Consider the following 24,762-nt stretch of genomic DNA (forward strand, 5'->3'; position numbering starts at 1 on the left):
ATGTCGGTAAGTCTTTCTTTAAACATTCTGCAGCACTTGTTCACACAGCTATCACTTATAAGATTCCCACCGTAAACCTTGCTCACCCGACGATGAATTGCGTCTGTATGATGCCCTTCCCCTCGGGAGAAATTGAACTAACACTTGGCAGGTGCTTTGATTACATTCGGTATGTTTTCATAACGGTTGAACGACAGAATTTGTCTTTCGGTGTTGGAGATAGGCAATGAACAATTTATCTTATCCCTGTTTCATTATCTCAAGTGCTTTTCCTCTGGACCACTTAACAGAAATTGAAATAAATATATCCATTGTACTTGTTCCTATATGTAGTTGAATATATATATTTAGAGCTTTCGAGAATTATTATCATAGATTTTTCTTCTTTTTCTGCGGTATTCTATGAACGAGTTTGCATAATTCGTGCATTTGGTACAATCTTGGCTTTGCATGTTAAATTTTACAATTAACTCAAAACTGATACAACCAGACATAAAACTGAATATACAGAAATTATAAAGATTTTCAAATATGGTTTGCACTATTGCAACTTTATAAATCATGAGTCATTACGTAGATAATAGAAAGAAATAAAGTTATAAAAGTGGTCATCAATCTTACCACAAGTTTTTCAAAATTTTGAACAGAACAGAGAATCATCCTAAAATTCTTAGTATTCAGGAAAATCTATTTAGTGAAGTTGATTGTGTTGTCGTTTCGTCCCTCATTTTTCAAGAGTACATATTCATATCAGCTATGGGTTTAAATGATGTAGATAATCTCAAATACCAATGTATTGACCACTCAACCAAAACCGTAACAGCCCATTTGAGGGGCTGAGCCGCTCCAACGCCATCTGTGAGCGACCGACTGAACTACTTGACCTAATGGCCATCACGTTTTTCGTTCACGTGTCTCCCAAAGCTTGCCTCACAACGTTGGTTGGACGCCGAAAATTGGAAATCACCGGCCGGGAATCGAACGCGGGACCACGTGGACGTGAGTTCAACGCTCTAACCACTAGATTACAGCGTGTCCCAAATACATTCACCAGTAAGAGAAAATTATGCCCATAAATTTCAATGTTCTTTCAATATTTCGAAAGAAAAGAGTGGTGTCCTGACTAATGAGCCTCTTTAATTAAAAGTCACTTGATAGATCCAAGAGGTGTACTGCTGCACCATTAGTCATTTCGGAGTTACTGGCAGTCAGCTATAGAGTACGCGGTAGTGAACTCTGTCTCAATGTTTTCTTTGCCGATTTTGATTTAGTGCAAAACCGTAACCATGGATTTGTACGAGGTATATTTAATTCATCAATTATTTTTGGATCAAAAGATCCCATATATTTCAACCAAATATTTTCTTCTAGGCCTTATATTTGGAGAACTATATACAGTGTAGTCAAACCCAAACTACCATTTAACTCAGTATGATGTGCTTATTCCGCAGAAAATACGAAAACTCGATTTAGGGACCGTTCAAAACTTCTGTGGTCCCTGATCCAAGACCCAATATATTTCAATCAAAAATTTCCTTGTACGCCTTATATCTAGAGAACTACATGCAGTGTAGCCAAACCCAAACATTTGCTTAACTCAGTATGATGTTCTCAGTCCCTAGAAAATACGAGAACTTGATTAGCGGCTGTTCAAAATTTTGTGGCCCCTGATCCAAAAGCTAATTATTGGCCAATATTGCAATCTTTTGATCTTTTTTTTTTTTTTTTTTTGATCATTCCTAAAATTCTTGAGTCATTATTCATTCTTTTGCGTTTCGTACTATCTTTTTCAGCCATGATCTTCCGTACAATTCAATTACAAATAAACATACATTTCATCTAGAACTGTGTATCAAGAACATTCCACCTTGAATGTGTACCAAAAACAAAAATAAATAAGTTATCAACTGTATTGTAGACAATAATTTTGTTCTTTTGTTATTTATAAATTTGTGACAAAAAGAAATAATTGTATAAACGGTAATGAGGAGTTAGTATAATTAAATCGAGTAGTTAAATGAAATCAACTATCTTGTCTCGAAAGCTCTAATAAAAATTTAATTTACATCTGCCATATTTTATGTTTTCAGTGTTTTTGTGTTTACTTATATTTTGATTGTTTTCAGAATTCATTTGTGTATATATACATGTGTGATGCCAAATTTGTTTTGTTGATGATATTTATTTTTGATTTTTGATTCTGATGTCTTCCTTTTCCTGTACTTTGCGTTCCATTGGCAGACGTAACTTCCTTCCTTACTTTCTGCCTGTGCATGACTGCTCACTGTGCTATATGCCAGGTTTAACTAACAAACATTGATTTTGATTTGTTTAACACTTGCTAGACTTTGTTGTACAGTCACAGACAAAAATAAAGTAAAAACTCAACTAAAACATTTTAAGTGAATTCAGATCAATATTTGTAAATTATTGCACGAGATTTTGTTCAGAATAGCAACCAAAATTTTCACAGCATTCAGCAACTGCATTGGTTATTTTTGCCCGTGACTTTACATTTTGCAATTAAGTATAGGCGTTATGCAGTGAACTAACTTAACCGTAACAAGTATAAACTGCTCGAATGGGTTAAAGGTTGTTAGCATGGTATGAAAAATAAGTAACACTTTGCTTATTTCAACCTTAAAAAAAGTAGTAAGATGAAGCATTTTTTTCCTTAGTTTTTAAAAATATGGTGCAATATTTCTGCTAATATTTAACATTTTTTTTTTAAACAAAGCAAACCACGAAAAATTGATCTGAAAGATATAGGAATTTTTGTTCTACTTCATAGATTTATATATTTTTGGACCGTTACTTGAAACCTGGCCTCCGTTTTTTTCGACGGATTGTCATTGGGTTTTTAAATTTAACTTTTGAACAGATTGGTGTGGAATAGTAATATTGCGTTATTGACCTAGAGACCATTCAAGGTATCACTGCAAAGTCAATCGAACAAGCATGTTTTGTCTCCCCTTACCAAACCAATCATTCTGTAAATATGTGTACGCAACGACATATGGCCAAGAAACATGAAAATTGTCACCTTCTGGAATTTATAATGAATTAAATTATTACAGGTCCCTTTACTCAGTAGTTCCCAGCACATTTTTACACTTGCGTAAGCGTTAAAGATAGCAGTGGAAAGGAACTTAATGATGTAACTTTAAAAATAACTCCACATCTTACTGTAGTGGCATAAGAACCTCCGAAAGGTAGAACTTGTAAATGATTTCTAATTAAAAACGTTTAGGTTACTGCAAACTGGACGTAAGTGCTGCTCAATTCCTGTTACAAAATTTGAGTAATTATTCTAGCCACGATAATAAGCCAAAATTTTATAGAAAGCTTTTAAGCTAACAATGTGAAGTTCAAACCGTTTTGAGAATGCTGCCCAAAGAATCTTTTACTTGGTAGCAGAGATAGTAGCAGTCTTGTGATCGTGGGGGAAAAACCGTATCTTTTATTTTGTTTTGAGATATGTTTATACTATTTTCTCGTAAGGTTTCATTTACAATTCTCTCTCTCCGGAAATATAACTCCAGAGATTAGTTTTAAAAACACAAATAAAAGAAAAATTAGAGGTAATGACATAAGTGCTTTCGCTGGCTCTTCATCAAACAGCTACAGAAAGAATTAAAGTGGAAATGTCAAGTACGGTATCATATACCTGTAACATAGCAGTATTGTCAGCTAGGAACGAAAGACAGTTTAGGTGAGGAAAACAAAGAAAATGAAACTAGAGAACAGATTAATCACTAGGAGTAGAGGGAGGAAAATTTTAAAAACTAGATATAGCTGGAACAGAACAACATTATTACATATTGAAAGAGAAAATTTTGCAAACGTTATCATATAACAATAAAATTTATGCTGTAAGTTCTTCCCTTAAAGAGTTCATGAGATGGGAAAGATAGAAAAGCTATGAAGCGTCGTACTTTTCATAATCTTTGTTCTTTAATATTTCTTATCTTACCCTCATAACGTGATGAAACATTTACCGAAAGTATTTGTAGTCTTTTTTTTTTCTTGGGTAATGTTGTTCTCACGAATTTACTGGTGAATAATTTGTTACACATATACACTTGTGGAAATCGCCCTAAGAACACTTCGTATACATCATCCAATTTGAATAAAATTCAACCATAGACAATAAAATTCAATATCTGGAGAGATCGTGAATCTTGGTTTAAAGATGGTAGCACACCAGTCATTGTGTAGAGGTCAGGCTAGTCACACCGCTGTGCGGAGTATGTTGCTGATTGTTTGAAACTTGTCAGGCAACATGATGAGCATTGTTTTAAAAAGTGCGAATTAATTATGTGTGGATCACAGTTCGTATCTACAATGCCCGGATGGTGCCAGCGAGTATATATTGTTAAATATTAACTAACTAGTTACAACCCTGTTATCGTTCTACAGAATTATCTCTCGAGTCGAAAGGGATATGGGCAATGCACCAGAGAATGCGTGGACGGGAGGATCATTCAGGCCGTTCAAGTGACACGACGCGACCCCAGTGCAGTCACAACCATTATGACCCTCTGTGTGAGTGCACGGATAGAAATAATCGACTGGTGGAGACAGGTCTACTTTGGCACGATTGCCCTTGATATCAGCTGATTGTCAGGAAATTATTTCCTGGTATCAGGAAGGCTGCCGCGGCGAGGCGAATTGGAAGTGATATTCAAAGATGAGAATCATTTATATCTTTGACAAGTGGCGTCCGTAGACATTCAGATAAGGGAGAGGATTCTGGAAGTGTTTGCTCTCACTATATGGGATCTATACTTAGCGTTGTGGCATTGGAGCAATAAACTATCTCATCTATGATATCCATTCAGAGGAGTGTGGCTAGTGCGTCGTACATTCATGACGATGTAAATCTTGTCCTTCCACATGGACATTCTTAGGGATTTCATCTTGCTCATGTAACTCGCTTCCTTATACTCTTAGGACTTGGACAACGAGCATTGCCTCAGCAAACCCTACATCGAATGTCAATACTCTACTTCTGACAGACATTCAACACAAGTACTTCCGGCCATCTGACCGAACAGCTCAGGGTGATTACACCTGCTATTAATATCCGTACTATATATTTTTGAACATACTGTATAAACTGTACCAAATGTCCTATGGGTACCAAGTTGTAATCACCTCAATTTACCATTATCTTGTTGTGTACGAAATTAGAGTCAGACTTCTGATTTCCTGCTAGGTGTTCTTAAATGTATTTACACCAGTGTGTAAGAAATAATCATAAGAGATATGAAACTTTGGCTCTATGAATAGTTGTTTGTTCAAATATAGTAAATTAGACAAACGCTTAACATGAATGTTATATGGTCTTTTTAATGCAAAGATGAACTGTCCTGCACAAATCTGTTCAAATGTCATACGAAGATTTCATTTTAAAATATATATGTTGCACTGTCATGTGAATACTTCCAAACTATAAACCATCGAGAAAACGGAGGCAAGGTAACAAGTCAGTGTCCACAGAGTAGAAGAATAGCATCATTATTTTCATGAAGTTTACAGTTATATTCTGCGTCCCTCAAATATTAGTAATTACTAACCACCAAATAATAAATCGTGATATACCTAGGTATATATAAAATGAATGAATCAAATAAAGCCAAAAATAATAGGAACGTCATATACTCGGGTTCATAATTCTATTTAACACTTTTAGAACATAAAACTACAGTATAAAAATTATGATCTTTTTAAAAAAAATATTTTATTCTGAAGCATAGACCAGCGCAATATCAGAAAACATTAAAATAAGATTTAACGAATTTTAAATATAAATCGGAGAGTTCTTTTACGTTAAATGGCAATTTAGACCTAAATAAAGTTTGGTTCTATTAGGCACCACAAAATTTTCTCAACTATTCTGAGCTGTGGCCCACGATAAAAAACACTAGCTAAAAGTCATAGTTTTGATATTTCTCCCTCTATCAGGGCTAACTTGGGAAGGGGTAACAAATACCAGAATTGAAAGACAAAAAGATATCCCAAAGAACAAAATTTCAATATTACATACTAATGCTATATCACGAAAGTTATGAACTATAAAGTGCTTAAAAATAATAATAATAATAATAAGAAAAGCTTCTTAATCGTAGATATGATGAACTGTATTTTCGTACTCGACTTATAAAGTTACACATTTGAAGCAAGGACTGTATCGTACTCAATATATACTTGCTGCGGTTCAATAAAGTAAAGCAAGGATGCTTTATTGTAAGTAAGATCTCAGTCATTTGTCGTTTCCAAATGGCTTTGTGATCCGATTAACTATAAAATCAGAACCTGAATTAGTACTTGATACAATACTTCCATGGTAAGGATTAATAATCAATATAGTTTGAATTGTTGAAACCCAGGTCGCGGATTCGTTGCTATCTGCATCAACGTCGTTTTTTGTTTCTAAAACCTTCATTTATAGAAGATCTTGTCGTAAAAGGATTACACTGATATGACTTAATTATTTCTTCACTTAACTAATGTTAAAATATGTCATTCAATAAGAAAAACGAGTTTTCAAAATTATCGTTTTTATCCATAGTTCCTAAACGATGTGACTTTTATCCGTATTAAACACTTTTAGGCTTCATGTGAAGAAACCTTTATGCTTCTGAGATTGCTTCTTGCTTGTTGAAAGTCAGTAGCACATTGCTCAACTTACCAAAAATGAGCTTCACCTTTTCTAAGTTTGTAAAGGATGATAGCATAATGATAGCGGCACGGGAGAAGCAAAATTGTGACCAACATTCTGTAACACTGCAAAACAATTGTTTGTGAATCACATAAGTGAACCTCCGTTACGAAATGAACGTGAAATAACTGTTGAGTATATAACATATCCAAAAATATTTTCACATAACTCAGCGTTAAAATTTAATATTTTCAATTCTAAACTTTTGATATGCTAATTTGTTCCTTAAGCGCCCTCGCGTACCAAATGCGTATTAGTACTTTCGTTTGGAACATGAGCTTTTCTTCTCGTGGCTAAGAAATGCTGAATTTTAAATCACTACTATTTTCGATGTATGTGGTCGAATTTGATTTCCAGTACTCAAGATCTTTTGTTATTAACCCAACGTCGCGACAGCAAGTGAGACAGTACTTAAATAAAGAAGAAACAGCCAGAGAATGCGAGAAATAGTTATTGGCAGTGCTATATGACCGATGAGAGACTATTTCTTTATATATTATTATTACGTAGATCAAATATATATTCAAAAGGCTTAAAATTTGGTCTACTGAAGCGTGCTGCTAGCCACATCTGATTTTCCTTTTAAATTTATTGCAAGAAGTTCGTGATAGCTGTTCTTGGTCGTTTAGGAGAGTGAACTAATTCTGTAGCATCATCTTAGCCTTCTTTTACATTTTAGCTTGGAAAGTCACACGTGGATTGATAATTAGCAATTTAATCATATTAGAAGCTGAATATATGAATATACTTCATTATATTTCCCTTAGGATAAAATAATAATAACAATAATAAAAATGATTGTCGTATCTTTGCCGGATATATTATCACGTCTACGTTTCCTCTCATTTTGGTGTCCTCTTCACAGCATTAATCTCAACAAACCTGCTATAATATTTTCCCAGTTGAGCTATTATATCATTTAATTAATGAAATTTGTAAATATTGCAAATAATATATGTATAGCACTGAAAATCTATAAAAAAATTACTCGAAAGTTAGATTATATGGACTATCAAGAATGGGAAAATATTATTTCAAATAGTTTCATTGGAAGGTCACTTAACACCGTACTCTCATATCTAATAGTCAACAGAGTCCAATTCATTAAATTTCTATTTCTTGAACGTAGCACAAATATGGTTGACAATAAGTCAGAAGTTTCATTTACATTTTTCCTATTTTTGTATGATACAGAGCTATGATCTACAAAATACAAGATACTCTTCTATGTTTGCTCTCTGCATTGTCAGAAAATAATAATAACTTACATATATATATACACCTCGATTTTTTAAATCATAAGAGTAATGTTCGTTTCCATTGCATATAAGATATTCTTTTCTAATAAAAAGATTTACTGTTAGCGTTAAACTGTCGATTGTAGTTTTTCCGTTGGAGTTTACCGTTCTATCGTTTGTTCTTTGCAGCATAAAGAAAAATCAACGAACAAAATATGTAAAATAAAATCGTAGTAATATTTTAATAGTACTATTTCTGAATAGTGTGCTATCATAATTTGTGACAATATTGTACTGGCCCTACCTAAACTAGTTCCAAAAGCACTGAACTAACTTTTGAAAAACCTCTTGTCACAAGGAAAGATCAACAACTTCTCCAACTTCTCAATTACAAAAAAATACCTTCGTAATTAAAGTATGTTACGAAGTGATTCAAAGTTTAAAAAAAAAGGTAATTTTATTTCCTTTCAGCATAGAGACTTGTATTGATATTACAGAAGAAAAATCAAACGTAAATTTACGTTCTAGAAGTCTAAAAAAATCACGTATTTATTCATTTATTTAGTTTTACGTGCTACTGTGATACCTTGAAAATTCACTGAAACTGGGTCGAGACTATGCGTAGGGTAGAGGAACACACTCTTATACAACTACCCGAAAATCTAAATGTAGCTTGAGTTGACTTCCTGTCAGAAAGTTGATGCTAATGTAGAAAGCTAAGCTGCTTCCTATATCCATATATATATATATACACCAGGCATTTGTTTTTTTTAAATATGTGATTTCTCCTCAAAATTGAAGCAAAATCGTTTATTGGGGCCAAAACTGTGATACACTCTATAGACAGATTTGCATTCCATCTGATTTCTCTTAAATTCATAAGAATGCCTGCTGGGTGATTGAACTGAAGTTAATTCGTTCAACATGAGCCTCATTAAATCACTTTAAGTTGTTCAGAACAGAACAGACTTCACTATGAATTTGTAAACTCATACACGTCATATCAGCATGAGTACAATAGCTTGGCACGAACCTCACCATTAACCAATTAACATGCACAATAAACAAAAGTGAAGAGTGACAGAAATTTACACATTCTCAATCTTTCCGAATTTTACGTTTACTGAATATGTATTATAGAATATTTACTTTAAACATCAGAGTAGTACCATCTTGTGTGCATTTCACTGAGTAGCTTCACATTATATATTTCACATCATATGGCATCCCTTTGTAATTTATCAAAATCTTCTGCTACTTCTTTGTATGCATCTGTTCATCTCTTCATTGACAATTTGGTCCCTAGCCCGATTGGCATTGGTGAAATCTTATAACATTATAAAGTTTTCCACCAACAACTGGTTTTGTTATCACTTCTTCATCATCATATTCATGATAACACTTACTTTGATGAAAATCATACAAAGAAATGGAAACTTTCCTAATGCATGATCGTCCGAATAAGCGGACACTTCGTATTGACTGGAAGATGTCTTCCGCTAAGAGGAAGAAACGTAGACAAGATCTATATAACACGGCCACGATACGACACTCTGTCAAAGGAACTGCGAATGTCGTTGTCTTACAGATCCTTACATTTAAATGAACGTTTTCAGTAGTCTTTTTTGTATTTTGTGAGCAGAATCCTTCTCTTAGACATAGACCAACAAAGAAAGCACACCATATCCAACCAATTAATACTTTTTCCCACTTATTATTGTTTTAGTGGAAAGAAAACGAAACTGCCGCCTGCGCGAACTATGCCTTCTCGCTGGTATACGCTCTTGGCCCTGCCTTTTCCCGACCAGCAGGTGGGGCGACGCGAGTTTTCACGAGGCTACAGAAATAGGGCAGGGTATTTCTCGAATCCACTCTAGCAGAAGTTAAATGTGATGGATAATAAAAGTCATTTTTAGTGGAAAAGGTATTGTATTATATAGTATGCATGCCCTGCAATTAGAAACAAAATGTTTCCTAGTGGTTTTAGTGTGTGTTGATGGATTACGTGAATTATATAGCCGTGGTGTGTAGGGACATTTCAAGTTGCAATGACAGATTGTTACCTAATCGTCGTGTTATTGTAGTGATTCTGTCTACGTTTCACCCCATTCTATACTTCTCCGTACATTAGAAAGCTGTACATTATCCCACGTTATCAGGTGAATGACATAATTTTTCATCCAGTACATATAATGCATTCATGTTCCATTTCATTATTACACATTTTCACTACGCTCATGTACGACACAAATATGTTTCCATTCTTTATTTACTTGCATCTTTCAAGGTAAGTTGTGTCCTTTCATTACGCATGAATATGTTCCAGATTTAAATAAATATTACTTTTAGAAGATTCGACAAATTCCTTTTTCTTCTTTGGACACTATAATATTAATCGTATAAATGCACTAATTATAGAATTTTACTCATAAACAATTACTTTGTGTTAATCACTCATTTGTTATGTACATTTTACATGCAAAATTCATGTAAAAATATATGATAATCAACTTACACTTTTCAGAACAAAATTCTTTCTTGAAAGTTTAATCTGGAACACATCTAAATTAAGGTTCGTTATCGAACACGAACAAATGTGAAATCGTAATATATTTTTAGGCACTCAGATAGTTTAGTTTTCAGTCAAAATCCAAATACAGAGAATTTCTTTTGTAAGATTTAAAACTATCAGTCAGTTATAAACAGTTAAATTCAAAATATTCAAACAAAAAAATTAAAATCGCAACAGAATGTTAGAATGTTTAGAACGATATTATTATTATCAATAAAATAATAATAATAATAATAATAATAATAATAATAATAATAATAATAATAATAATAATAATAATAATAATACGAAGTTATTAAGTCATAGGACTACAATCCGAATTTTTAACAGCAACTGCTATCAAATGATAGCCTCCTATAAAAGTAATTAAAATTAATCTTTTAGATATTTTTTTAATGAATTGGTCGCTCCATTTCAGAGTGAATTCGAAAGATTCAAATGTTGGCTCAATTTCTAAATTCACGCCTTGTAATACGCCAAAGCGGATTTTGCAGAAACGGTGAGAATTTCAAAACTTTCCAGCGAGACTTCAGTAGAACTATTGTAATTTCATGAATTTTGCATAGTTATTGCCTGTTTATGTATAATAAACCATAAAAAACAAATGTTATAAGTACGATATGAAAACCGGCTTAGATACATGAAAACACTTTGTATTTCCCGTTATTTTTTTATTGTTTATTTTTATTTTTATTTATTTATTTATTATTATTATTATTTTTATTTATTTATTTATTTTTTTTTTGTAAATTTCTTTCAGTTTATTATGTTGAATACAATAAAAATGATTGCAGGATAGCTTTTTGTTGAAAAGTCTTGATAAAGAAATATAGTTCTTGAAAATGCATATACTTAATTCCTCTGTGAGTGTGCACTCCAAAACTTTTCTGATTTTTCCGTGAGATAACATAAATTTCTCACACCTTTGTAGTGTGTGTACTGTTACTTCACAACCTGTAGAATGCTTTTCTATGGATATTTCCCAATTAAACTAACTTTCTTCACAATATGAAATCTAGATTTTTATCGGGATTAAAGAAAGGAATATAGCTAAATTCTATAGCGGTGCAATGTGGTTATACTTGGACTTCCTGGAAATACAATGTTTCCGTCTTTAGTTGTGTAACAAGATATTTTCTATATAGATATTGTCACTTGCAAGACGATGTGTTGAAGTTATAAACAAAAAGCTATTATTTTCTAGTTAGTAAATAAGAAATTGAGTAGATACCAGCGTTCACTGAGTGTAAAGAGTAAGTGATTCTCAAGATGTCCTTTAATTATCATAAGTCTTTCGTAATGCATTGAATTTATTTCTAACAAAACATAATTCACTTGTGTACATGAGCGTAGACGTGAGTTTAAATAGGGTTGTTGACGTCCCCATTAAATATCCAATAATAAATAAATAAATAAATAAATCGGGAAAGGTTCCCTATTACTAAATAGAACATTTGTTAATTATAAAGTAAGAAAACATCGATCATTAATAAACGTACGTTCTATTTTTTATCGTACAATTAACAAGACATAACGCTACCACCAATCTAAAGTCTTCACGACATTGAATTTTTAATTTTTATTTTTTAAAACTCATATGTTTATTGGTTTTCAGATTCGAAAAATAATTTGCTATAGTTTCCCCATCACCATATCAAGTTTTGATTTTTATCACGTAATGAGAAATTCATAAGGTTTTCTGAAGATATTCAATAATTGCTAAACGAGTATGTCGAATATTTCGATCCTAATTTGTTTCTCATTACATATCATTCCATCCATCACATACATTAGTCATTATGAAACATTTTGTTGGACTTTATCATTCTGTTTATAAGTCTTGTAACCATTCAATTTGAATGCATTTCAGCATTTTCCATTGGCTAAATTTATTTTTTAATTATAACATGAAACTGAATATTTATTTTTTGTCAGGTCAAAAGGTTTAATGAACTTATGATTAGAGCACTTGCTTTCGACACGCATGTTTTGTAACCTTAGTGAGGGTACTATAGCTTGGATAAAATCTGCAGGGATGGTTCTAATCGCACATTAACAATAGTTTCGTTCTTCATACAATCTCGGGGTAAAATGAGAAATTACCAAATATATACATTCGATGGTACATCTATTTTTTTAAATATCGCTTCGTTTCTTTGAGATGAGAAAATATAATATCTAAAGGCTTTTGTGTTTTCTGAATGAGCTGACGAGAAATATACTGTGCGGACGAATTATTTTATTAAGTACTCCTCTTCTCTCACTGCTATCCATATGTCACTTGTGCCTCTAGAAAATGTGTAAGAATGTTACCCAGTTATTGTATTTTAAGTATTCAAATTCGTTCATTGATATGGGAAAATTGCAGAAATAATCCGACCTTCACCTACACCATATCCCAGGGCCGCCCATGAGAAAAATTTGAAATCTCCTACGGAAACAAAATAATAACTTTTTTAGAGATTAAGTTAAATGAAATTAAATTTTAAAAATATGAATTTAGAAGCTTTCTAACACTCTTTGGTCACAAGAATATAGTTTAGTCCAGTGATGATATAGGAATTTAGTGACTGTTGAATTGTTACTTAGCTATTTTCATTAAAGAAAGAAGAAATAAAAAAAACGGAATTAGCAACAGCGGGAGTTCATGACATTTGTAAGGGTGGTCCTTCATGTGCGAATTCAATGATAGTTCAGAGTGCCCAGGAAACGGATTGGGTACCGTAGTGGTAAGCGCTACGGTTCGCCATATTAAGCCAGATAACTCGGTTCAATTTCTGGCTTAGTCCCGCAGTTTTAAACTCTTCTTGATATATATCAGTTTTCAGAGCACATAAGAGTCTGTGGCATTAAAATTCCTGTATTTTCATTTATTTATTTTCGAAGTTGTTATAATACAAGGAGCATGATAATAGCATTCTAGAACTTTTGAGAACAGTGTGAAATAAAATAGTAAGATTTTGCAGTTGAGAAATACACCAAGACTAACTTATATTGCTTGCATGACGAATTTTAAATCATAACCAGCACCTCAGGAAAATCTTACAAATCTTGTCAAAAGATGAATTGTCCCATATCACAGACTTTAGGTCAACTTTCTTGACTCTATCATAAATTTACTGTAAATTTTATTTATATACAGGGTGACCCAAAAATCAGTTTCTCACTGGAAAGAACAAAATTATGGTTCTTACAGTAGAGAAATCCGTATTTTATTACTAAAGAAAGGTAAGAAAAGCACAATCTACCTACTGTACATGCTTGATATGTTTCCCATCATTTCTAACACATTATAAACAATTATTGTACACAATGACATATAAATTTATTCTTTCCTACGGGACACACTGATTTTTGGTCATCCTGTATAAACTGAATTTGTAGGCATTTCGAGTAAACTATTAAATTTTGTAGTAGAACATAAGTATCACTCAAACTTTTCACCATCTAAAACGTAAATAATTGAAAAAAGAAGTGTCCAAGTTTACTTCCCACCTAGAAAAGCTCATCGAAATTTAAATATTTTGAGATTAGTTTAGACTAGTTAACTTTGACCCACTACTACCTACCAGCAGAAATAGTAGAAATGACACCTCCAAATACAGTTTTACAGAAGTAATAGATAATAGGATGAAAATGTAGAAGGAAAATAGATTGTTAGAATTAAAATATACAGAAGTTCCTTTCACCAATTATCCGGCAACCTCCTATGATAATTGTATGATCTGGTGCTATTGAAATTGGCAAGATTTGTAGTAAGATTTTCAACTATTTTATTTGTAGTAGGAATGTATAAATGTATATAAAGTAAAACTTAAGAACGACATAGAATGGAGGGAAATTATATTTTGAAAAGGAATACACTACTCTGTCTTGTATTATTTAATTCTATAATACTCTAAGTTGTAACGTTTTGTTTTTTTGCTGTTTTTGAAGAACTGCAACAAATTTTAATTCCACAGACTTTTAGAGACCACCACCACATATTTGCGTCGTGGAATGATAATCCAATCAATGTATAATACTTAGACCGTAGAATTGGTCTGCACTGCAAATGTATTAAGGTCCTTTGCTAAGCTCTCTCCCACTTTTTAAAAGTTTAAGGAACTGAGATATCGGCATTGGTGATGGGTTGATTAAAAAAAAAAAAAAAAAAAAAGAAAAAAAAAAAAAAAAAAACTAGATATATCGGAAGAAAACAAAAGTAGACGAAAAAAAGAGTGTTTAGTATAGAAACTTTCAAGAGCTTTCATAAGACATGCATTTTCTTTCAAGAAAACTTCAGGAACAGGGTGAAACCAGTGAGAGATCATTCATCAGTACTGGTTGCATTTTGTCTAATTGGGAAGCTTGGAAAATTAGAAAGCAATCAAACGAATACGTGGTTAATGGATTCTTTAGAGAAACTTGAACCTATACTAACCTATGTAAAAAAAAAAAAAAAAAAAAAAAATGGAAAGAATCTGCTTTCTAATTGGGCAAGATTCCCAGTTAGTCAAAATGGAACTTCTAGTGAGAAATGATCTCTCACTAGTTTATGTCATATACAAGCTCTTGAAGGGTTCTATACTAGACACACTTTTTCTTTCGTCTATCTTTGTTTTCAGTTGAGATATCTAGTTTTGAACAAATCTTCAACCCATCAGTTATGCCGATATTTCAGCTTAGCGCTATTCTCTGTGGATGCTTGTCACATATACTAAATGCGGTTGCATACTGATCTTATCCCTATATTGTTTTCATTCCTAAAACCACTCAGTAAGCCCCTTACCTTTGTTGACCTTTTCGATCAACTTCCTAAGGCTTTTGGGCCGAAATAACAGTACCTCTAGATAGGGCTTGACGAGTACTTCCTATTACACTTATTGCTCAACGTCTAGTTTCTAAGGCCCTTGGTAATGAAACTGTGAATAAACCCCTTTGGGTGCGCAGTTCATGACGTCGTAATTGTTAGGCGCTCAAATTTCTGCGCTGTATGGAAGGCTCTAAAAACAATAATTGGTTCTTATAATAGCATTTATTACATATTATCTGGGTTACTCCATACATTTGATATTCTTTGCTGCTTTGAAGTTACTCTATGAAATTCAATAAAAGCAGGTTGAGGATAGCGAAGAAACTTAATCATCACCCCGAAGTTTTGTGATTAATAGATCTTAATAGAGATATAGGGATGTAGAAGTAAAAATATCACTAGAAACGGTTAATTGCGCTTTAAAAATGCATAATTTGAATAATCTGTAAGTAATGTTCTTCAACAAAGATTATTATATTGGTAGTATCAACATTCACAGTATTGTGGTAAGAGTCTCCATGATGAAACATGCGAAATATCAGCTTCATGTTATAAAATATTAAATGATTGTAGTTTTTATTTTTTTTAAATTATTTTTTCTTTACCCAGGTATTGATTATATTCATATACTTAAATATAGATTTCAGTAATTTTTTTTAACATACTTCTTCCGTAACTATTAACTTTTTAATTAGTTTAAGGAGAATGGTGGGTTGTTCTTGCATGATCTACTTAAACAATTAGCTTTTTTTTGATAGTGCTTGGTTTTCAGTCTATTTTTTAATGACATGTGACTGTAAAATAATGGTTGACGAAAATGCAAAATTGAATTAATAGTCTGTATTATTACCATTGAAAATGTCGTATATAAATGTCCAATTCTTCTTATAAACTATCAGTGATTAAGTGTTACGTAATAATAGCTTAAAACAGTTTCGTATCACTTACGAAGAATTTTCTTCTAATTTACATACATACATGGGAACTGAAGACTTTGGTGCTAGAAGGGCAGACAGAGGTCCAATTTTACATTTGGATTAGGATTGCAACAAAACTTCGTTAAAAATAACTTTGTTCTCCTTTCGCCTTCAAACTTCTGGTCAAGAAACCTTTTATCTTATAATAACATGCGGTATGCCTTCAGAAAAAGTTTGGAGGTCAGAATAAAACTAAGTTTTTAACGAAGTTTTGTTGCAATTCTGAGCCAAATGTATAATTGGAGCTGTCTCCTTCTTGCACCGAGGTCTTCAATTATACTTTTTTTGTTTGTTTTTTTAATACAGGAAATATCAGTATCTAAAATTGTAAGTGCTGTTAACAAAAAGTGTCACTCTGTTTTCAGTTTGAAAGTTGATTGAAATAGATAAACGTGTCACTAAAGTAAAACACGTCTTGCAAAAACTGTGTTCGTTAATTTATTTTTCTTTTTGCTATCGTTTTTTTCTTTTGGACCATAAGATCCCATATAATTCCATCAAAAATTTCTTGAAAACTCGATTCAGGAGTCATTCAAAAATTTTGTGGCCCATAATCCAAATACTAATTATTGGCCAAGATCTCAATCTTTTGATTCAGTTTTTTGTGGATCATTCCTAAAATTCTTGGCGAAGATCGGAATCTTTGATCCACTTTTTTTTTCTTTTGGATCATTTTCGAAATTCGTTTTTGTTTTTATTTCGATATAATAAATTGCAATATTTATTGAAGTTTTTTTTTTTACATGATTTTGTGATACAAAGTGCTATGTAGTAAGATAACTCGAGATCGAGAGTTCCCCATTGTTAAGAAGTGCATCTTCAAATTTAGTGGCAGCGTATCATAAATTAATGATCATGATTATGTTTTAGATCCAACATAACGAAGTACTCAAATGCCCTGACTATTTTACTAAATAACATGTTATGTTGAATATGTTTCTAAATTACGTAAAGAAGTTGAAATTCTTTGGTGTTTTAAGAGGTGTCAAAAAGTGGATCTAAGGTCATTAAAGATTTTGGAAAATCTCATGTTTCTGATGCAATACTTTATACAGGAGGTCTCAAAACAACACCAACATCGTTCGGAAGTCGATTCCTGACACCAAGATAAGACGAAAAGTATAGAATAACCTGGGTTCACAATTACTTTCTTTCGGAGTTATAGGCTACCGAAAACATGAAAAAATGAAAGGTCCATAGCTCTAATATTATGGGACCCACCGTAGTCGGGTCGAGACTTCACTTAGGAATTAGTACGTGTCCTATCGAAATATCCATGCTTCAGAATTCTAAGGTACTTCCGCAACAATTTTTATAGAGGGAGTTTGGCTATTGGTATATAATTTGAAGTACCCACCAACTACCTCTATAAAAATTGTTGCGGAAGTACTGCAGTATTCTGAAACCTGGATATTTCGATAGGACACATACTAGTTCCTAAGTGAAGTCTCGACCCGACTACGGTGGGTCCCATAGTATTAGAGATATGGACCTTTAACTTTCATTTTTTCATGTTTTCAGTAGCCTATAGCTCCGAAAGAAAGCATTTGTGCACCCAGGTTTGGCTATACTTTTTTGTCTTATCTTGGTGTCAAGAATCATCTCTGAAACGTTGTCGTTGTTGTTTTGAAACATCCTGTATTTAGAAGGTCGATTCTCCGGAAGGAAAATATATGTTTATCACCCACATCACTGATGGTTTATAAGGTTGTTTGTGTTAGTAAAGTAAATTGGGACATATGAAAATTTAGATAATAACCTTAGGAATACTTTCAGACTTTTAAGCTATGACTCATCTTCTGTTTAATGAATGTAGACGCTTCTTTTGCTTTGTATAGTTAATTGCAATTAACAACTAAATCCTGCTATCTCGTGTTTGTTCTTTTGATGACTTCATGTTCTCTTTAACTTCCTGGTCGGTAGAAAGTTAAAATATAAAGGATTTTTTTTTGTGAACTACTCAAGACAACATCTTTACGTGGAGTAGATTCGATTTGTTTTTCTTCAATGATCCAACTATATATATATATATAAATTAATCACACTCTGTTTATGCAAGGCGAAGATATTGCATATTAATAGTTCCATTTGTATCCGTATTTTATTTGTTTAACAATTACTTGATTTGAACAATAATGCTTTCTAGTAACATTGTCTGATATATAAAAAAAAAACTCATTTTTGTGCCAACTGACCTACGTAACACTCAAGACTTCTTAGAACAAAGTATTTCAGCGTTACGATTCTCTTTACTTTAATGGATAGAAACATCATTGAAATTGTTGTGTTGTTAATAAAATGTTAAAAAACTTTTGAATTTTGAATCGAGAGATCGAAGGTGCAAACGCCTATGGTATTTAAAATGCATGTTTCGTCTTGATTAGTTTTGCTAATTTAATAGACTAAAAGAATGGAGTCCGGAAACACCAAGATGGCGGTAGAAGGGATTTAATTTGATATTTCTCATTTGCGCTGTAAATACTCACATTTCTCGCTGTGAAAATATGCATATATTAAACCAGTATAACATTTCAATAGCATTACACTAAAAGGAAATATTTTGACATTGTAATGCGATTTCAATTGTATTATATATACAGCTTTGATGCTTGATAATGTTTTCACAAGTCTGTTAGATTTTTTACTTGTGGAGATTGGTTAGGGAATAACTTGCGACAGTTTACGAACAAGTTATCCAAGAGATAAGTAATTAAATATGAATTACTGGTTTAGTGCTTCCGAAACCTCTCTCGAGTACATCTGATACAATTCTCCTTTAGTTGAAATTGATTGGAAGCTACATTTTACCCGAGTTCGTGTTGAATGGATTCAAGGAAATTTCCAAAAACGTTATTATTTTTTTAGTTCTCTCCCAGTTCTTTGTATACCACTTTCAAAATTTATCTAATCTACATTCTCACCGAAGAAGAGTCATATGTTCTAATTAAAAGACCAGGACATTTCAAGTAGTGACGTATTCGATTGAAATGAATTTCATAGTATCTGACTTCTTGACAGACATTTTAGAAAAAGAATACGCTTTCTTTCCTTGCACTATTATTGCTTTTTAAATTTCCTTTCTCTCTTTGTAGAACTAACGTAGCTTGACTAACTCTAACTTCCAGGTCCAAGCAATTATAGAATATTGTGATCATCATCTTCGCAGGAACAGAAGTACGAAACATTACCGACACAGGCCATCCCCAGATAGTCACACAGTTGCATCTTATGACTCCTCAGGATCCGAGAGTCGAGGACTGAATAAATATTACAAACAAGCTTGGGACAACTTGCAGGAATCCTCCAACAAGAATGGCGGCGCTCGTCGTCTACCCCCGGATACAGAAAAGGGTGGCAACCACAGCCCTTTGCGAAGAAAAGAAACCTTGGACGAACCCAATTATCGAACGCGGATTGGCTCCTCCGAAGGAATGAAGGACGGAAGTGAACTCGTGGTGAATGACGTGGCCGCGTACCCTCCCAAGGGAGAAAAGAAACGCCATCATCACCATCATCATCATAACCACCACGAACACAAACGGTCAGGAAGTGGAGAATCCAGTAACAATGCAGCTCAAAATAAAGACTGGGGAAACCGTAACGGCGCTCGACCACCTCAAAGAAGCAGGTTTTAAGGTTCATCAACTTTAGTTGTAGGTTCAATTTATTTTCTTTCACAACATTGTGTATAGTTCACTGCGGGATATGCTCAGACGTTGTAAAAAGAAGTAAATCTTTGATTCATCTACTTTTCCTTTGAGTAGTGGATAGGATATGATTTGTTTATGGTCCGTTGGATTTGATAAAACAGTGAAGCATGGTAATTATTTAGAGTGTATTATATATAATTGATAGTTAGGATGAATCAAGTATGTTAATTATGTTGCATTAGAAATACGATTACAATTAATGTGATATTTACTCACTGCATGCATGCGTTTTGTAAGAATTCCCAGACAACGGTGACTGCGGTTTTAAAATCTGCACAAAGAAATGAGTTTATTTTAAGTAGAATTGAATCCTGAAGAAATGTACATAATTGACAGTTACGGAACCTGAAACAGAAGTATAATTCGATCAATTTACAATGGCACTTCAGGATAATGGTTTAACTCGAAATTCACTAACATTACCAATTTACAAGTTTTAGGAGACAGTTACTGTATAATTCATAAGCTGCAAGTGGGAAACACGCTGCCGATATTCTAAAAACTAAAATCGCAATATACATTCAAAGCTGTGTGAATGTTGTAAGTAATAAATTATGTCCAGGATTATAATTGTATTGGGTTGCATACCATACGCAACGGAATTCTTTTTCATATTCTCCAAACAGTTTTTTATTTTAAAAAATAATGAATTACCAATAGTCACCGTTTTAAGATGAAATTCATCTGTTGTATGTATTAATTGGAATAAGACTCTTTGAATCGTAATAAGACTGTGTTGAAGACGACGGATCATAAACGAAGCTGTGTGTCGTTGACCACAAAAAATATTGTATTATATTATATTATAGGATTATTACTTTCTGAGAGTGAGTTTGCACTACATAAGGTGGCATTCAATTGTAAACTTACTAAATTAGCTAATGAGAAATTTGTGGCTATTTTTGTATTTATTGGGTGTTGTTATTGGTCTTTGTGAATTTGAGGGTGTGTGGAATAATTTATCAAAGAGTGATTTTTGTGTTAAAACTGATTACTCAAACCATGACTGAAGGCTTCTTTTCTATAACACAAGAAAAAAATGGTGATCTTTGTTGGGTATAAAAAGGTCAGTGGTGTTGCCGCATAAAGAGGAGAAAACCAGGAGAACTCTATTCAGTTGACTCTCAGCAGTTTGCAATTAATACTTCATAAGCTACTTGCTGTTTCTCTGAATGTTTGTAGCTAGAGCCTTTCTGTTTCAAGTGTGCCCCTTCTGGCGCTGCTGTCGATATGTGTTTTCCTGTACTTCCCTCGAAATTGGAGTGAGAAGGTGCTGTGGCCAATAGTTTAATGCAGACAGCGTTGCTACAATGAATTGTTTCACGGACTTCGCTATGCACTGTTTTGTTAGCCATACTTAGTATCCTACGATCTTCACCCATCCTGTCATGTAGACTGAATGATAAATTGGCAACACAGTCGAGATCATTCACTTGTTTCCCCGAAGCAAAGAGGTTTCCTCCGTAAGAGGGCGGCAGGGGTGGGGCCGACTATGTTTCACATATTTTCCGAGGACACAATTGAAATAGAAAGAACCTAGGAATGGAACAAAATATTTACAACTAGGTTTCGGCCTTTATATCAAATTTCTGTAGAATATGTAGGTCTGCAAATGTTATCACTATGAATGTAATATGTATATGATGCTTTTTCTCATTTGATGGAGTTCACGGAAGAATGTGGAAAGCCATATTATAATCTAATAAAAAGCTGTCCAAATACGAGATAATAGTAATAATAATGGTAATAGTTTTTAGTATGCAAATGTTTAATGTCTGCTTTTGTCAGCGGCATAAGCGGATTTAATTCACATTTAATAAGGAATAGACATAGAAGGGGTTAAATGCCAAAATATAAGTTATAAGATGTTGAGATTTCTCTCGTTCTTCTCTGGATTGAAGGCTGCTTAACTAACTCAAGATGTGAGATGAAAACTAAGTACAAAATAGGTGAGGTTACAGGATAATTATTAGATCTGTAGTAATTAATGTTTTGGAAGGAACTCCAATGTGCCACTGTCCTTCAAGTAATAATGACTCCCTTGGCCTTGCCCTGACAGAGCTGATTCAGGACGAGGCTGAAGTGAATCATGGAGAAATAACGATGGAAGGGTTTCAAGTATGTAGTTGCTTGTAGTCTAAAACTACTATTTTTGCTATGTTCTGGAAGCTTCATTCAGTTCAATACATAAAAATGGATACGATCAAGTTACCTCCATTTTGTCTGTAAAAATCTTTGTATAACAGTATCTTGCGTTAAATTTTTACATACTATCCCACAACTCAGCAGTAACGCGAACTATTACAATGTAAATCAATTGTTTTGATATAAACACAAACTATTGATGAAAATGAATGTTCTTGTGTGGTATATTAGTTTTCCGTCGATATTTTTCAATTATGGTCTTTTGAAAATATTGAATTTTATTTTGTGAATTAAATATAGTAAATTAATACTCCACTACACTGCAAACATCACAACTCGTAATAATTGCTGCTATAAAATTTGTTGTGCAATGCAATCAAACTTGATAAATCAACGTTCTACACTACTTTACTAAATGAGTACGGAAATGTATATTTATCCAAAAACTCGCATACAATATATTCATTTAACAATTGGCCAGGTGGGTTTTTAAGGGGGAAGCAGTACTCCAAACGCAAAGTGTCTGAACAACGCGTAAGTGTTAAATTTTATGTATTAACAACTTGCGTTGCAGTGACCTCCATATCGATGTCATAAAATACTCAGTTGCAAAATACCAGCGACATCCATGAGAATGTCATGAAAACTTATTGTTTATTATGGGTCGTATTAATCCCGGAGATGATGAAATTTTTTAGTGGATGCAAGGCACGAGTTAGTTCTATTACTTCTCCTTAGGTGACAAAAGAAAAAAAAATGTCTCAGTAGGTACCAGGTCTTAAGGGAACATTCACTTACCACACACATGTGTTTGTTTTGATGATAAACAATTGGCAACTTCGAGTTCGGAGAAAAGAAAAAAAACTTAATTTCCGGTCAGTGTTGCTAACCTGAAGAAGCATAAAATCGCTTCAGAACATTAAATTTGCCTTTTTCAGTTCAAATGTTCCACAATACAAATATATATTTTTTCATTAGTAATTTGAATGTTCTCCTCGAGCGTGCACAGTAACTATGCCCTATAAAACAGACTAGACAATCTTTTAAAAGTAAATGAAAACCTGGTATTACAGCATGCACATAGGAAAATTACACCTGGAACGAAAGGGGTTAAGAACAATACATTTTAATGTGTATTTTTACTAAATTTATTTTTTTCTCTTCCTCTTTAAAAATAGTCATGAATATTCCACTAAATGTTACGAAATTTAATATTTCATACATTATTTGTCTATTTTTTTCACCTCGTTAGCCACTCATAGTACGTCCATGGAGTGGTGATTTATAACCCCATATATTATTCAACTAAAACTATCTTAGCGTGTATGAATAAAAAATTTAACTCGACTCTGTAGAACTTAACGCTGTTTCGCATAGTTAACTTGATTTTTTTTTTTTAATGATACGTTTTCCAGCATCTAGAATTAATGAAAACCAAGTGTGTAATTCGCAAATATTAATTTCAATTCTTTAGTGAAGATGAATTTTGCGCTTAGAGAACAGCTTGTCGCAGATTACATTAGATAAGAACTGGTTGCATTAATTCCGAGGGCATTAATGAACCGTTATTTGTACAATGTTGACGTTTCTAGCCTATGGTATTAACTGTTTGAAGCTTCTTGAATTGAAAGAAAGAAAAAAGTCTCATGACATTCTTTTTGCTTCTTATTTTAACAAGTAATACGCTGTTAATGTGTAATAGAGTTTTCTCAACTATTTTTACCGCGATAAAATTTATGTATGTGAGATTCTTGCATTAATAACAATGTATATGTAAAGACTTCATATGAAAGAGTATTTACAAGATTGTATGACTTACATAGCATGTATGAAGCAATACACAATAAAATTTATTTATTTATCAAGTGATGTTCAGTAATATTTACAGCGTAAGATCCTATTTCCTTGCAAATACAGGTTTCTTTGACCCTGTGTCGGTTTCAGATGGGAGTCGGATGTCAATCAACTCGGCTCAAAGTGACCGGGCCCAAGCCAAGTCGAGTAAACTGTTATTACAAGATGGGAGTATAAATTACAAATAGTTTTAAAATGATGTTTGTTGACATTCCTCTTTAATTGTAATCTATATACATAAAAATGAAACTATGTTTGTGACATAATAACACTTGAACCACGAGATCAATCTCGATCAAATTTGCCACATAGGCAAGGTTTTTATCATTTCACTTTGACAGTGCAACTTATGGGACGGGGGAGATATACAGACGTGTTCAAATTATTAGACTCAACATTCAGTTTCTGAATATTTTACTGTTCTTCTCTGTCCTAATTTCTAGTGGGTATGGGATATGCTTTTCAATATCAATAAAACAAATGCGTACGTAACATTCAAATATAATTACTATAAAGTGTGTATATCCAAATTGGAAACAAAAAATGAAATGGAATACTTACAAGAAAAATATCTCTCACACAAAGATTAATATTTCTTATGAAATTCCTTATTCTTTATTAAGTCTTTTATCCTTTGTGGCATCCTTTGTATGAGTTTAGCACATTTTGCCTTCAATTCAGCATCATGATACCACAAATTGTTGATCTCCTTGATCAATTCAAGTTTGGTTCTAATGTGCTTCTTCT

General features: G+C 33.0%; 1 protein-coding gene across 7 annotated transcripts in view; it reads left to right on the top strand.

Moving 5' to 3' along the window:
- LOC145674364 (CUB and sushi domain-containing protein 3) overlaps window positions 1-24,026 on the top strand; it is a 228,682-nt gene extending 204,656 nt beyond the window's left edge. For 4 of the 7 annotated variants that reach the window (XM_081744318.1, XM_081744319.1, XM_081744320.1 and 1 more), the window contains one exon: window positions 19,473-24,026. In XM_081744318.1, coding sequence (XP_081600444.1) covers window positions 19,473-19,941 — 469 coding nt within the window. In that variant the 3' untranslated portion in view covers window positions 19,942-24,026. Of the gene's footprint in view, window positions 1-9,688; window positions 9,887-19,431 lie in introns of all 7 variants that reach the window. The other 3 variants (XM_081744323.1, XM_081744322.1, XM_081744324.1) reach the window with 3 other exon arrangements.
- Window positions 24,027-24,762: the final 736 nt, after the last annotated feature.

This window comes from Thermobia domestica, chromosome 17, assembly GCF_964235325.1.
Source record: "Thermobia domestica chromosome 17, izTheDome1.hap1.1, whole genome shotgun sequence".
In the NCBI taxonomy this organism is placed as follows: Eukaryota; Metazoa; Arthropoda; class Insecta; order Zygentoma; family Lepismatidae; genus Thermobia; species Thermobia domestica.